Source organism: Centrocercus urophasianus, unplaced genomic scaffold (assembly GCF_019232065.1).
Source record: "Centrocercus urophasianus isolate 14NV4802_14NV808 unplaced genomic scaffold, USGS_Curo_1.0 seq_1450, whole genome shotgun sequence".
Taxonomy (NCBI): Eukaryota; Metazoa; Chordata; class Aves; order Galliformes; family Phasianidae; genus Centrocercus; species Centrocercus urophasianus.
Genome location: NW_024884643.1, coordinates 1 through 14,822, shown reverse-complemented (window position 1 = coordinate 14,822; position 14,822 = coordinate 1). Strand labels below are relative to the sequence as shown.

The window sequence follows — 14,822 nt, the reverse complement described above, 5'->3', positions numbered from 1 at the left end:
ACAGCCCGCAAACAGCCATGAGCCGACATGGGAGGCCACCAGCAGGAACAAGCGGGCTGCAAGGGAGCCGTGAGCGCACCAAGGACAGGATGCAAGCAGGAGCCAAACCATGCCATGAGCTGCCATAGCTGTGAATGTGCCACGACAGGAACCAAGGCAGCCACAACAGCCATGAGCAGAGCGCAGGCAGGATGCAGCAGCACCAAGCTGCAGCTCCCAGCCCTGCTCTCCCCCAGCCCAGGCCGGAGCCAAAGCCGGCAGCAGCACCGACCGCAGGCCGCCCCCCGCAGCCCCCCCCCTTGGCTCCCCGCTCTTTGGCCTCGCAGCCTCGCCATGCGGAGCGCGGGGCGCCGGCTCTGCGCCTGCTGCTGTTACAGTAATTCAGAAAGGAAAAAACAAAACGGAACAAAAAAACCCAGCAGTGCAACGTTTCTCGAATGCTTCAAACCTGCCCTATAAATACGATCTCTGAGATCAGAAAAGAAAACCCGACACAACAAAAAAACCCAACGATCTGACAAAGGCGCGAGCCACTAAAACCTGCCAGCGAGCTGCGGTAGAAAAATAAATACAGACCTATGGGGGTGTGAATAAGGACGCTGAAGTGCATTTTCTTCCTTATTTAAAGGCTGAAGGTTTCAGATTTTTTTTGGATTTTTGTTGGTTTTTTCAAGGTAAATGCTTGTTTCTTTATAAATAACCTTTTTTTAAAAAAAAGCAACACTGACTCTGGCACGGCAGCAGCCACGCGACACGGAGAACGAAAACCCTCTTAGGATCCGACATCTTGTCAAGAGGAAAAAACAAAACCAAAAACAAACCAGAAACGGAAAACCAACAGAATCCCTAAAGTGCCTGGCGTGGGGAGCGAGGTTCCAGCAGCGCCCGCAGACCGCGGCGTCGGGCAGCAGCGCCCGCTTTTGCATAAAAATGACAGCTGCCAAAAGGGTGTTTTAGTGTCCCGGGTACAGTAGATCTCGATTCAAGTGTCTGTATTGGAATCGGAGGATGAGCGCGAGAGAAAAGCGACTCAGAGAGGAGCGTTACGGCGGCACCTGGCCAGGAGCGAGCGCCCACCCCAGCGGCTGCACGGCACCCGGCCCCAAAGCACACCAAGAGTTCAGGCTTCCCCGTCCCAGCGGAACCGATTCGATCCGCCCCAAAAGCGGGAGCCAGATTCTCTTCCCACCAGCGGCCCCGCGGTCCCCATCAGCCGCTTGGTTTGTTTCTAATTGAGCTTTTCTCGTTTGGGTTCTGCGGCCGCGCAGCCCAGGAGGTGCTGGGTGCCACACGAGGGCTGCCAACGGCCGCAGCAGCGCGGCGGGGGCTCAGGGCAGCCCTGCTCCACCAGCAGCGCCGCGCCGCCGCTCAGCAAGAAGAAGCGTTGAACTCTTGGTGTGCGCGGCCGCGCTAGAAGGCCCGCCCAGTCTTGTTCTCCTTTAAAGTGCCCTATATTTATAGAATTTCTAAATAAATATAATAAGATATTAGGTCACCCATAGTTTAAGCTACTCCGAGTAACAGCCGTCCAAGCCGATGGCGCCGTGCCGGTCCTTGCCGTAGGGGCAGGAGCTGCCGTTGGGCAGCGCCCCGCAGGCCGCGGTTTTGGCTGCGATGCCGCAGTTCTTGAGGAGGTTGAAGCTGAAAGAGCTGATGGCGTCTTTAGGTGGGAAAGGCTTCATGGTGGAGAGGATAAGTGCCAGGCAGTCGGCAACGTCCTTGTTGGGGGCGCACGCCAAGGCTGGGGTGTGACCTGGGACAGAGCCGGAGGTGAAGGGGCTGCTGCCAGGACCCCCGGCACGGCCAAAGGGAGGAAGGGGCAGGGAAAGTCTCTCGCTTTCCGGCTCCGCGTCACCCTGCGCCCGGCAAGGGGCAGCTTTCATCCCATCCTATCTCAAAGGACCCTGCTCCTGGGCACCAGCGGTCCCTGCCCTGCTTTGAGGCGTGCCGGGATCAGCGGGAGGTGAGCTACAAAGCCTCAGAGCCCTGGCAGCAGGGCAGCACTACCGGTATTGTTCACAACCTGAAGGTGTTCCAGCAGAGCAAAAACTGCTGGGATAAACAGCTTCTGGTGGCAGCAGCCAGCTTCTGCCAACTTGCAAGCAAGCCAACGGCTTATCAGCAGCCCAGGCTGGCACCTGGGCAAGCACACCCAGGAGACACATGAGATAAAAAGCCCAGAAGGTGCATGAGGTTAAGAGACACATGTCTGAAAGCCCCCGGGACAGGGAATGCCTCCGCAGGGGCGGCAGGGGGTCGGCATCGCCACGCTGACCGAGCGCACGCAGCTCAGACGCAGAAGGGGTGGGAAATCCCAGCCCACCGCCTCCCCGCGCCGCCCCGGAGCCCCGCGCGGCCCTGAGCAACACGCACCTTCTTCATCCACAGCCAGCACGGTGGCACCTCTGCTGAGCAGGGCCTGGACAACGGCGGCCAGCCCGTTCCGTGCAGCGATGTGGAGCGGCCTGGGGAGGGGAGGCAGCGCTCAGGGGCAGGCAATGCAGCCACCAGGCCCTGGGACGGCAGGGCCGCCCTCCCCCAGCATTGCACGCGTTGGATTCAGCGCAGGCATCGGGGCTGATGCTCACGGCGCGCACCAAACGCGTGCACCTCCTTCCGCCATCCTCTTTTCTCTCTCTCCTCTCACCCAGGCCTCACCACCCCCCCAGAAAGCCCTGATTTCCACCCCCCCACCTCCCAGTGCCAGCTGTCCAAATACTCACATCTGCAGAGCACTGTTACTTGCATTGATAAGGCCAAGGTCTTGGGTTTCCCCCAGGATCAACAAGGCACACTTTTCATGACCCTGTAAAGGAGAATGAACTGCTTGTAGCACACAGGCAGCAAGATGGGAGCTGGGTGCTGCCAAAGCTCAAAGCAATTCCCTGGGATTCAGATTCACCCCCCAAACACATCCTTCTTGGAACGGCTCACCATTCCAGAAGGGTCTGCAAAGAGAGACGATGTTTCCTACACTCCCTTCCCTGCAGTGCCTCTGGGCTCCGGCTCCCTACCTTGCTGCAGGCCAGGTGAAGAGCTGTGTTCTTGTTGACATCCAGCACAGTTATATTTGCTTTTGCTTGGTACAGCAGGAACTCTGAAATGAGGAGGGACAGCTGTCACGAGAAAGCGAAGCTCAGACCACGGCAGCGGGAGCAGCAGCCACACGCTGAGGGGCAGCAGAGGCACAGCTTGGCTCCAAAGGACCCCAGAGGAGGCAGAGGGGCCTCGCAGCCCACGGTGGGGAAAGCAGCTGCGTCGGTGGGGCCGACAGCCCCAGGAAAAGCTGAAAGCACTGCAGCCCCCGAGCAGCGAACGCCTCCGCTCCCCCAGGGAGTCCCAGGCTGCCGCAGGACACAGACAGCGTGGTGGCAGCCCCCCGCCGACCGGCCGTGCCTGGGGAAGGGGCGGCTGCTGCTCACGTACCAACGGCTGCGGTGTGCCCGTTCTCAGAGGCCATCATGAGGGGAGTCCTCCCCAGCTTGTCAGTCATGTCCACCTCGGCTTGGTGGCGCAGAAGCAGCTGTAAACCATGGATGTTGTCTGCAAAGGCAGCAGCGTGAAGGGGTGTCCTGGGAAGAGGAGAGCTCAGGTAAAGAGAAGGGCACAGAAAGCACTGCAGCAAGACTGCCTGGGCCTGGAGACACGCCTGGGGACATCAGAGATGGAACTCGACCATCTTAATGGCCCCTCTTCCAACCCAAACCATTCCACGATTCCACGATTTCAGGACAGGGGAGACGCAGAAGCAGCAGAATTGCTTTTCTGCACTGGGTGCAGCCATTCCCTCCCACAGCCACCCCAACAGGCTTCTAAGACAGGTCAGGTAGTGCTGCTGCCACTCTCCTGGTGGGAACCAGCAAGAAGGAAGAGCTGCAGGAGTCACAGCCACCACTCAGCAGCACCACAGAGAGCAACGCCTGCGCTCACCTTCCTTTGGCATCTCTGCTATTAACAATCTTGGCACCTAATGCTTCCACCAGCATTTCAGCAGTGCTGTCCTGGTTGTTAATTCTGCAGTGGGGACAAGAAGGAAAGTTAGAACAAGACTCAGCAGCATTAGCATGGCTGCAATTGGAATGAGGAGCGGGCTCCTGAGGCTCGAGAGCCATCGGCAGCTAGTCTGGAGTTGCTCAGAGTAAAACACCCTTTCTCTTTTTTGACGGCAGCCAAGGAAGCACAACACCATGTCACAGAACTGCTTTGCTCATCCCTCTGCTGTCAGCTTTCCAGGGGCTGACCTTCTCACCTCGGCAGCCCCACCAAGCTGGCACGTGGACCTCCTGCATGCCAGCCCTGGCTGCGCTGCACACAGCCAACAGACAGATGCCCTGCAGCTCCTAGAGGCCCTCCCACGGTCTGGCAGCCACCTCTCTGCCAGAGGGGAGCTGGGACAAAAGGGCTGTGTAACCCTGAGCTGTTACTGCCACCCGGAGAGGAGCCCTTGGCCAGCAGGACAGCTTTGGAGCTCCATCTGCAGGCTCCAGCCTGCTCTGGCCCTGCACCCCTCTCCCACGTCACCTGGTGAGAACCCAGGGCAGCCCTGACACCACTTACACTGCACAGTGCAATGGAGTAAAGGGGTTTCCTTCTAAGTATGCAAACGGATTGTGTTCAAGTAACAATTCAAGACAATCTTCATGCCCTGTGAGGGGAGAGAGACAGAAGGCCGTCAGCACCCAGCCAGAGCAGAGGTGGGATGGCGCCCAGCCCCGGCTCTCACCGCTGTACGAAGCCCAGTGCATTGGTGAGTAACCGCTGTAGTCCACCACAGAGTCCAGGGGGTCAGTAGAGAGGGCTGCCTGCAGCAAGGTCCTCAGGATTTCTAAGTGGCCACACGCCGATGCAAAGTGGATCGGGGTCCGGCCTTTGAAATCCCGACACAGAACGAAGGCATCGTGGTCCAGCAGAGCAGCCAGGCAGTCCTCGCAGCCCGTTACAGCCTGCGCCAGAAGAGAGGACGAGGTCATTGGAATCGGGCTACTTCACCGAGGACTCCTGTGGCAACAGGAGCCCCTCGCTTGTCCTCCAAGCAGCCCCACGCAGGAGGCATCAGAGCAGAAGCTGCAGGGCTCCAGGCGCCCCAGAGATGCACTCACCCCCCGATGCAGGGCGGTCCTTCCTCTCTTGTCGGCTGCGTCAGCTGTGGATCCCTTCTCCAGGAGCAGGTGGACGCAGTCGACGTGGCCGTTCATGATCGCCAGCATCAGTGGGGTTCTGTGGGAGGAGGGGGCTTGGCACCGCGCTGCGCTCAGGCGCTGCCCCCAGGCCTGACCACCACCCTGAGACGCAGCCCCAGAGAAAGGCGCAGGCGAACTCACTGGCCGTGGATGTCCATGACATCGGTGATGTCTGCCCGCTCCCCGCTGTCTATCAGGAGGTGCAGGGAATCAGTGTTCCCGTTGGCAGCTGCAGACAGCAGAGGAAAGGCGTTACAAACCCGCACCGATGAGTCCCTCCTCCCAGCTGCCACCACAGCCAAAGGTGCAGACTCGTGCTCAGCAGCCGGGCACACGTGGCTGAGCAAACTCATTACAGGGTTGCTAGGCTACAGGGCCGACAGCACACGCACAGGCTGAGCTGGAAACACGTGTGTGCAGAAGCCGCTGGTGTCCTCTCCCAGCTGCTGCCGGGCAACCGGGCCCCCAGCTTCTGCACAGGCGCAGCCCGGCCCTAAGCCCCAGCCGCTTCCCCTTCCCCGATGAGCAGCTGGGGAACGGCTAAAGGAGACCCCCGGCTCCCTCGCAGCCCCCAGCCTCATTACCTGCAGCGTGGAGAGGGGTCCACTTCCTCTTCCTCTCCTTCACCAGGGCGGAGGCGCCGTGGCTGGTGAGCACCTCCACGCACTCGGTGGAGCCTCTCTCCGTGGCGAGGTACAGGGCTGTCCGCCCCTTGTGGTCCCGCACGTCCAGGTTCACGAGGGTTTCTGCAAGTGTCTTCAGGGCTTCACAGTGACCATTATAGGCCTGAGGACAGAGCAGGCGATGTCACCGCAGCGTCCAGAGAGGCTGCAGCCTGCAGATCCAACCCTGGGACGGTTCTGCTGCCCCCTGCTGCGCTCCCACCCTGCCCACACGCAGCTGAGGCGGCCGTGAAACAGAAAGAGCAAGGAGCCCCAAGTGCAAATCAAAGGGATCTCGAGCCCCAGGCTGCTGCCCCCCCTCCCGCTTTGCCCCACGCAGCTCTCTGTCCAAAATGGAGCTGCTGCAGTTCTCCAGGGCACAGCGAACCCCAGCTCAGAGCCAAGTGCCCTCTGCCACCCTGGGGCTGGGCCAGCCGTACTCACAGCTAAGTGCAAAGGGCTGACTGGAATGGTGCTTTCCACATCCTCCAGGCAGTTAAAAGACATTTCCAGGAGCTGCGACAGCCAAAACACAAACCAGTAAGTGCCCCCGAAAACACGCCATCGTGGAGGCTTCAACCCACACCTTATCTACCAGCAGACTGCAAGGCAAAAACAGAACCAACTCATCTGCCCTGGGATGATCTGAACTACAGGAGAGAACCTTCCTTAACCTCACCAAGGCCCAAGTTCTTCCTCTGTGCTACCATCAGCACAACGGCTCGCCGAGAATCCCCGTGGAATTTAATCAAACCCACTTCCCTTCCTCCTGAACAAACAGCACTGCAGCTCTTCCAATGCACACAACTGGATGCTGCAAGGCTCCAGAGGTCCTCGTGGGGGCCTCCCCCACCCCCCGCAGCACACAAGGCTTTGCTTTACTCACCAGTTCAAGGTTCTGCCTGTTGCCATACGCAGCTGCATAGTGGACAGCTGTGTATCCCTGCTTGTCCCGGAGGGATGGGTCAGCACCATTATCCAGCAAGAACTCTAAACAACTGCAGCAAGAGAGAGAAAGGGAGATCAGGAAAACAGTGAGAGAAGCATGCCCAGGAAGGGACCTCCTGCTCGATCTGAGAGCAGATGCTGTATGAAACCCTGCTGGACACGGAGCGCATGCAGACGCCCTGGGGATCAGGGCTGGGGAGATGGCCAAGGTTTGCTCAAGAGCCAAACCAGCAGGTGTTTCCTCATTGCAGCTCAGCTCAGCGCAAGCAGGAGTGAAGTATTGCCCTGGGAAGGGGTGAACAACAACCAGCGTCCAGATGGGGCTGCACGGACTCACAAGAATGCCTCCTTCATCCTGGACTCCTTCAGTGGCTCCTCATCAGTGTCATGGCTGTTTCCTGAATGAGTCTCTGCTCTGAAGGGTCAGAAGCTCCCATCAGTTTGCTGACCACCCCCCTCCCTCCTCCTCACAAGGCACGGCTTGGGGAGGCGGCCGGGGCACAGCAGAGCATCAGAGCTCAGGGCACACGCTCACCTCCTGTACGTGTCCGAAGCAGCAGCATAGTGTAAGGGGGTGCAGCCTTTACAGTCAGCCTCGTTAATACTGGCTCCTGCAGTGACCAGTGTCACTGTACACTGATAGCTGCCGTTGGCAGCTGCGTAGTGCAGTGGAGTCCTGGGGAGGGGAAAGGAGAAAGGGCTGAGGAGCACCGACTGTCACAGGGAAACCGGGGGGCATCGGCAGGACCCAGGGAGATGCCCACCCCAGCTGCCGAGCTGCACCTCACTTTTGGGCAGCTGCTCCGTTTAAAGAGCCAGAGCCAGACTCCTCAGGGAGATGTGGGGCTAAAGCAGCAGCGTATGCAGGGCACTACATCCAAAAGCCTCCCTGGAGGCAGTGTTTTGTCTTCTGACACCAAGCCCAAGCCATCAGCCTGCCCAGATTCAGCTGGCATCACCTCCTAAACCCCAGCTCAGCCCCACACTACTGCTGGGAGGCTGTAAACACCACACACAGACCTGGGAGAAGCCCAGCCCAAACCCAGCTGCTGCAGAGGAACCACCTTTGCAACGCCCACAGCACGCTTACCTTCCGAATTTATCTCTCCTCCTCAAGTCAGCACCGCTGCTCAACAGCAAATTAAGACATTCAACGTTCCTACAGGAGTTGGGGAGACGAGTCAGACACAGACGAGAAGGCAGCGCAGCAGCAACGCTGACTCCTCCTAGTTGCAGACAAGGCAGCTGCACTCCTACCCACACAGCCTGGCTGTGCGGAGCTCAGCACAACCCGTCAGCTGCAGCCACGGCTGGATCTGCTCGTGCAAAGCCCTCCAGCAGCATCGCCCCCGTGCCTCCTGCACTGCCAGCGCCGCCCTGCACCGCGCGGCGAAACGGCACCAGGCGCTCACACGGCCAGCTGAGCCCTGCTGCTCTGCTGGCATCACACTGCAAACCCTTCCCAACCTCAGCCAAGCGAGCACTGCAGCTCCACGTCAAATAAAGGCCAACGGTCCCAGGGCGCAGAGGCTGGGATGGATCAGAACCAACACCCCCACACGGCGCCCCGTCCGCTCCTGGCCCTCAGCACACATCCCGACCGCCTGCCCAGGGCCCGGCTCGGCACCCAGCGGCAGGCAGCGCTCAGCTCACCCTCCGGAAGCAGCAGCGTGGAGGCAAGTCCTCCCAAGGTTGTCAGGTGTGTTGATATCAAAGCCTGCAGACAGCACGTGCTCATTGCTCAGCGAGGAGACGATGCTGTACAACTGACCTGCGGGGCAGAGTGCAGGGAGTCAGGGCAGCGCAGCTCTCAGCCTGAGGATCCCCCGCAGGCAGGGGCAGCCCGGCCACTCACCTGAGGAAAGTAGCTTACGACAACAGTCTGAAAATCCAAAGAGAACAGCTAAGTGCAGAGGGAACATGTCGTGGATCCCACGCCTGCAGGAGAGGGGACGGGCTCAGCGCGGGCCCTCCTCGCATCCTCCAGCCCAAGGAGGCAGGGAAGGGAGAGATCTTCCTTACCTTGCAGTGTCAGCACCATTCGTCATCAAAGTACTAATTAGCAGCTCGTGGCCATATCTAGCAGCAACGTGGAGGGGGGTATTGCCGTATTTGTCAGCACAGTCAATCTCACTGCCTGGAAAGGGAAAGCCGAGCGCTACCAGCGGATCTCTGCACTCTAATCCCAGGAAGCAGCCTCGCTCTGAAAGAGGCTCAGGCTGCACTGGGAGCGAAGAACAGGGGCCAGGCTGCTCTGGTGGCTGTGTCCCATCTCAGGACACGGCTGACAACTCGAGTCCATTCTGCATCATGCAGGACAGCTGCAAGCTGCTGTCTGTGCTGGGAGCCCACCTGCCAGCTCGGGGCATTACATCTCCCCTTGTCCCCCAGGAAGGGACGCGTTCAGCCCCCTGGGGGAGGCACTGAGCAGCACAGCAGCAGGATGGGGCAGCAGCCACTCACCATTCTGAATGAGGATCTGCGAACGCGTGAACCGCCCGTGGATGGCAGCCATGTGCAGGGGGCTCTTCCCTTCCTTACTCTGCGGAGAGCAGAAGCGAGGTCGCGTCAGGCTCCCATCACCACCCCAAGCTCCCCCCGGGGCAGCGGAGCCCCGCATCCCCAGCCCAGGGCTCAGCCCTCGGCACCAGACCTGAAAGTTGACGTCGGCCCCGTTGTTGACGAGGAGCTCCAGGCACAGGGCCCCGTTGGTGGAGACAGCAGCAAAGTGCAGAGGGGTGAAGCCCTTCTCGTTAGGCTGATTGACGTTGGCGCCGTAATTAACCAGTTCATTGGCCACGGCATCTTGGCCCATGTAACAGGCGATGTGAAGTGCAGTGTTACCGAAGGAATTTGGTTCGTCGATCTGCGGGAGCAGCAAACCCAGAGGATTTGGGGATTGAGAAGGAAAAAAAGGGGGAAAAAAGGGGCAGCCACAAAGCAGCCCACGCTGCCAGGCTGCCCGGCTCCCAGAGCCCGGCTGCGGCCTCACCTCCACGCCCAGCCGCAGCAGGTGACGCACAACCTCGATCTGCCCGCTGGCCGCCGCCGTGTGCAGCAGGGTGTAGCCCTTCTTGTCCTTGCACGTCACGTCGGCTCCCCGGGCCACCAGCAGCTTCAGAACTTCCAAATGCCCTGCGGGAAGGAGAGGTGAGAGCCCACGGGCACAGAGCGCACTGCGAGGCGAACCCACGGGGCGACGCCTCCTGGGGGACCTACCCAGAAAAGCCGCCCAGTGGATGGGCTGGCGATCCTTCTTGTCGCAAGTACTCAGGCTGGCCCCTTTGTTTAACAGCAGGTTCACCATCTGGGCGGAGAAGAGCAGCGTGAGGGGCCTGGCTGCCGTCCCACCCCCCGGCGCCGCAGGAGCAGCCCAGAGGCGGGAGGGGACGCGGCGAGGAGCCTGCGCCCCTGTGCACCCACCTCGAGGTGGCCGCTGTGCACGGCGTGGTGCAGCGCTGTGCGGCCCGTGCGGTCGGCGACATTGACAGTGCTGAGCAGGGGGATGATGGCCTCCACACACTTGGTGGCCCGGTTGGCAGCGGCGACGTGCAGAGGCGTTTGCCAATACTTGTCGCGGGCATTGACGTCTGCCGAGTGCTTCAGGAGGAGGTGAAGTGCTTTCTGGCAGGAGCAGAGGAGAGGAGAGCTCCAGCTCAGCCTGCTGGAGCCACAGGCTCATCCCACCCGAGCACAGCTGTGAACTGCAGCCGCATGGGGGTACTGGCACGGGAGAAACGCATCTGAGCCGCGGGACGTAAGGGAGTGAGGGCTGGTTTGTGACCAAGGAGGTGCAGAGCACCAGAAGGACAACGAGCGGAACCCATCGAGCTGCACTCTACAGCGATTCCCTTTTTGCTGAGCGGCCGTGCGCTGCAGCCCCACACTCGCAGCACCTCCTGCCTCCTGGACATGCAGCGACTTTCCACACGCTCCCAGCCCGCAGCAAACGCCTCTGGCAGAGCTTTGCGCTCACGCATTTCATCTCCTGCCTGCTGCCAATCAGCCAATCCACAAGGCCAGCTGATGTGTGGTAACTTGCCCTGCGTGTCAGATTCAGAGCTGCTGAACCCTGCCTCCAACCAACACGGCAGCAACGTTCCTTGCTCTCAAGTAACTCAAAACGGGACAGAGTTGAGCAGGATGAAGTTAAGCCCACGAAAGCCAAATGTCAGGAAACCTTTCCAACAAGATCTCCTGGAATCGGCTCCAAAAAGAGAGAGGGAGCCCCATTATCCGCCAACGAAACATAAAGCTGGATTAACCAAAGCCCTTGGGAAGGGGGAAAAGGCAGGAAGGCAGCGTGGGGAAAACACGCGCTGGCTCCTGAAGGAGGCAGGGAGCAGACAGGGTCTTCCCCAGCTCTCATATGAAGCATCTGCATTACGAGGCCATCCTCTCCCCACTCCAACAGAACCATCCGAGCCAAAGGCAGGCAGGACAGAAGAGGGGCAGCGCTCCTCCTCCCAGCAGCACGTACCTCGTTGCGAGAAGCCGCAGCGCGGTGCAGCGGGGTGAGCCAAACAGTGTCCTTTGCATTGACATTAGCACCTGAGGGAGAACGAGAGCAGAGGCTCAGGAGCAGAGGTGACCAGCTGCTGCCACGCGGGGCTCCTGCAGGCACGAGCAGCAGCCCTGCTGCAAAAGGGGGCTGTGCTGAGCTTCAGGCGAGGACAGAGCCCAGGAAAAGCCACATCCCTTAAGGCTCTGCCAGCTCCCCTCCGAGCCAAACAGCCGCAGCAGAGCCCCGGAACGCAGCTCCCTCCTGGCTGGGTGCCCTCCTCTGTTAGTTCAGCTCCGCGCTGCTTCGCCATCTGAACAAACCTCTAAGGATTACAGCAACGTTTCCTAATCTTTCCCTGCTGCAATCCCACTGGCTTAATTACGAGCACAGGGGAGTTTGGAGGGTGACCAACCCCTCCTGCTCTGCACCTCCCAGCGCAGAAGGGATCAGAACGACTCCCTCAAGGCAGCCCAGTGCTGAGCAAAACGCCCGAGCCCCGGCCCTTACCTGACAGTATGAGGAGCTCGAGGATTGCAACATCTCCTATGTAGGCAGCAGCATGCAGAGGTGTTCGTCTTTCTTGGTCCTGAGCAGGGATGGAAGGAGCTGCCATCAGCTCTGAGAGCAGGGGAGCGCTCAGCACAGCCCCTCCTGCCCAGCGCAGCACAGCAGGTGGCTCAGGGCACGCAGTGGGAAGCTGCTACAAACGAGCCGCCTCCCCCCACGGGAACCGCAGGCAGTTCCTGCAGCCTGCTGGAGGCCAGCGAGGCTCTCGAAGCCCCTCTCCAAGCCTTGGTTGGATTAGCTGAAGAAAAAACACCTTTCACTTCTGTTTGCTCAGGGCTGGGCCCTGCGCTGCCTCTGCCTCCAGGCACTCAGCTCGGCGCTCCTGGGGAAGTGCCACGTACCAAAGCTGGGAAGCAAGCAAGGGGAAAGCTGGAAGAGCACAGCTTGCTTCCAGTCCCACATTTTGTGCTGGGGGGGAAAAGTAATTGTTTTTCAGAGAGCTAAGCACTGGGAAATGGTGGCAAGTCTCATATTTTGCAGCACGCTGAGCTGGCACGGCCAGGCAGGAGGATGTGAAAGCGAAACCCAGCTGGCAGGTCAGCAAACAAGCAACAACATCTCTAAACCTGCACACCAGAAGGAAATCACGCATCAACAATCGCGGTTTTATTCCCTCGGCAGCTGCACGAGAGCCCTGCAAAACAATCCCAACACTGACAGCGAGGACGAGGCGCTGCCCGGTCCCCGACCCAGGCAGGCACAGGGAGAAGCCCTCAGCCCTTCACAGCACACCGTGCCACCACGCTCTGCCACAGGCAGCAGGCAGCGCTACAGGGGCGGCGCAGAGCCCAGCACCGCAGCCCAGCAAGGCGGTGAAGCCGAACACGGCTGCGCTCGTGGCTCAGCGCTCGGGCTGGGAGCGCGGCGACTGCTGAGCCGGCGCTGGTCCAACGGAGGAAATGGGGTGTGCACCAAGGGGGGACGTCCCAGAGAGGAGCAGCACCTTCCGGCACCCACCAAGCTCACTCTGCTTTGCTGACCAGCTCCAATCTTCCTCCCTCCACTGGGAATAACCTTACGGTTGGGTTCTCGTCAAGCCGTTCTGGGTCAGCATCCCGAAGAAGTAAAAGGTGAAGCGGCGGCGCGGCAGAGCTGAGCCCCCACGGGAGCCCCCCCCCCACAGCCCACCGCCTCCCAGCCACGCTCTGCGCCACAGGAGGCTTCAGGAAGAGCTCTCCAGGATGGGAGCCCCGTCCTTCCACACACCCCATTTTACACGATGGAGGCCACGGGACGAAACACAGCTAACAGCGGCAAAATCCTGAATCGACTGGAGCCCCCAGCTCTGAGCTCCCTGCAGAGCCCACCCCAAGCCCCCCAGCAGCCCATGTCCCCCCAGTGCTGCTGGGAAGCGCGGCGGGAGCCGGGTGGGGGCCTGAGCCGCAGGCTGGGCAGCACTCACCAGTACGTTGATATTCTCCTTCTGATTCAGCAGCGACCGCACTTCCTCTACATCGCGGTTGAAGATGGCTTGGACCAGAGGAGGCTGCAGAGAGAGGGATGGGAGGGAGGTGAAGGAGGGAGACGGAGCCCTGAAAGCCGAGCGCGGTCTGCGCGAGGAGCAGGACGGGGTGCTGAGCAGCTCGACCCGCACCAGGGACCGACCTCAAAGCCAGCGGAGGCGGTTCTTCATGGCCTGGTATCGTTTAGCAACGGGGATCGATGCATTCGTTTAAAACCAACCTATTACTTCAGCAAAGGGAACCCAGCAACCATAGCTCTACAACTCTCCGTTTCAGCTTCCATGGGTGAAAGTCTTGCCTTCCTCAATAATTCTGCACCGGGGGCACCATAGAATACTTTTATCTTTTGCCTCGATGGCTTTGCCTCACAAGAAGCCCAGGAGTCATAATAGAACTCTTTTATCACCAGCTGCAAGGACACCTTCCTTGGTGCCACACACACTGCTCTAAAAGCTGCTCGCTGCGGCCTAGCAAGCAGTGGGAATTGCTTGGGAAAGGAAAAAACCACTGAAGGGCCTCTGGAAAATGGGGAAGGAGGAGGTGGGCACTCGACCACCCTTCAGAGCACTGAGCGTGCCCAAAGGGACGCGAGAGTCCTTGGAAAAGAGCGAACACGTGTGCCCATAACAGTGCACAGACAGCCTTAGCTGTTCAGATGTGGAACCTGAACTCTGAGAGGCTGCTTGTTTGTCATGGCGCCTGGTCTGCATGGCAAGGAAGAAAGGCGTGCTGCTTTCTAACACTGCACTGGGGTTACAGAGTTTTCCTCCTGGATTCCGGATGACAGCACGGATGGGTTTTGGACGGGGAACGCTCAGAGGGTGGCTCAGAAAAGCTCCCTGCTATGGAGCCCAGGCAGCTGTGCTGAGTGCAGGACGGTGAACCGCAGGGTGCCCAGGCTCCGCTCAGTGGGAGATCTCGGATTTTTCACCGCTCTCCCATCCCTAAAAGCGGCACCGCATCCCCCGCGTTTGGTGGGGCAGCAGCCACGCAGCCCAGCGCTCTGCGCCCAGCACCGCCGGCTCCCGCAGCATCCACCTGAGAGCCGTCAAAGCCGGGCAGCGCATCCCGGCTCGGAGGCAACGCGTGACTCATCCCGTCGGAATGCGGCACACGGCATCCCTCGGTTCGACGTTAAAAAACACAGAAATGCGATAAAAACGGGCAGGCGCCGGCAGAGGCACCGCGCCGCCGTCACACCCACCGCCCCCCGCGGGGCAGCGGAACCGCTCCGGTGACTGAAAAAATAAAAAAAGTTCTCGTGCAGCCGCAGCCGCGCGCCCGCTTCCCCCGCCAGCCTTTCCCCTCCCGCGGCCGCGACGCTCCGCGAGGATCGGACCCAGCCGGGCTCGGGCGGAGCCCGCGGGGGAGCCGGGCGGGAGTGGAAGCGGCAAAGGGCCACGTGCGGGCGGCGCTGCGGGATCCGCGGCCGTCCCAGAGCTGCGGGCCCGCGGCCTCCCCCGGGCCGAACCCCGATCGCGCTGCGGCCCGGCGGCCC

General features: G+C 60.4%; 1 protein-coding gene across 1 annotated transcript; it reads right to left on the bottom strand.

Annotated features, from left to right (window-relative positions):
* Positions 1 to 290: 290 nt before the first annotated feature.
* ANKRD52 (ankyrin repeat domain 52) lies at positions 291 to 13,347 on the bottom strand. The gene is made up of 27 exons (XM_042815255.1): positions 13,264 to 13,347; positions 11,802 to 11,880; positions 11,271 to 11,341; positions 10,214 to 10,414; positions 10,010 to 10,097; positions 9,783 to 9,925; positions 9,444 to 9,656; positions 9,254 to 9,332; positions 8,813 to 8,927; positions 8,646 to 8,728; positions 8,444 to 8,561; positions 7,881 to 7,949; positions 7,326 to 7,466; positions 7,128 to 7,205; positions 6,729 to 6,840; positions 6,287 to 6,358; positions 5,765 to 5,966; positions 5,322 to 5,409; positions 5,100 to 5,217; positions 4,724 to 4,943; positions 4,558 to 4,645; positions 3,931 to 4,014; positions 3,427 to 3,572; positions 3,015 to 3,097; positions 2,724 to 2,806; positions 2,374 to 2,465; positions 291 to 1,753 (listed from the first exon to the last, which is right to left on the bottom strand). Exons 5-27 carry the CDS (start codon positions 10,095 to 10,097, stop codon positions 1,509 to 1,511), a joined length of 2,760 nt encoding a protein of 919 aa, XP_042671189.1. The 5' UTR covers positions 10,214 to 10,414; positions 11,271 to 11,341; positions 11,802 to 11,880; positions 13,264 to 13,347; the 3' UTR covers positions 291 to 1,508.
* Positions 13,348 to 14,822: the final 1,475 nt, after the last annotated feature.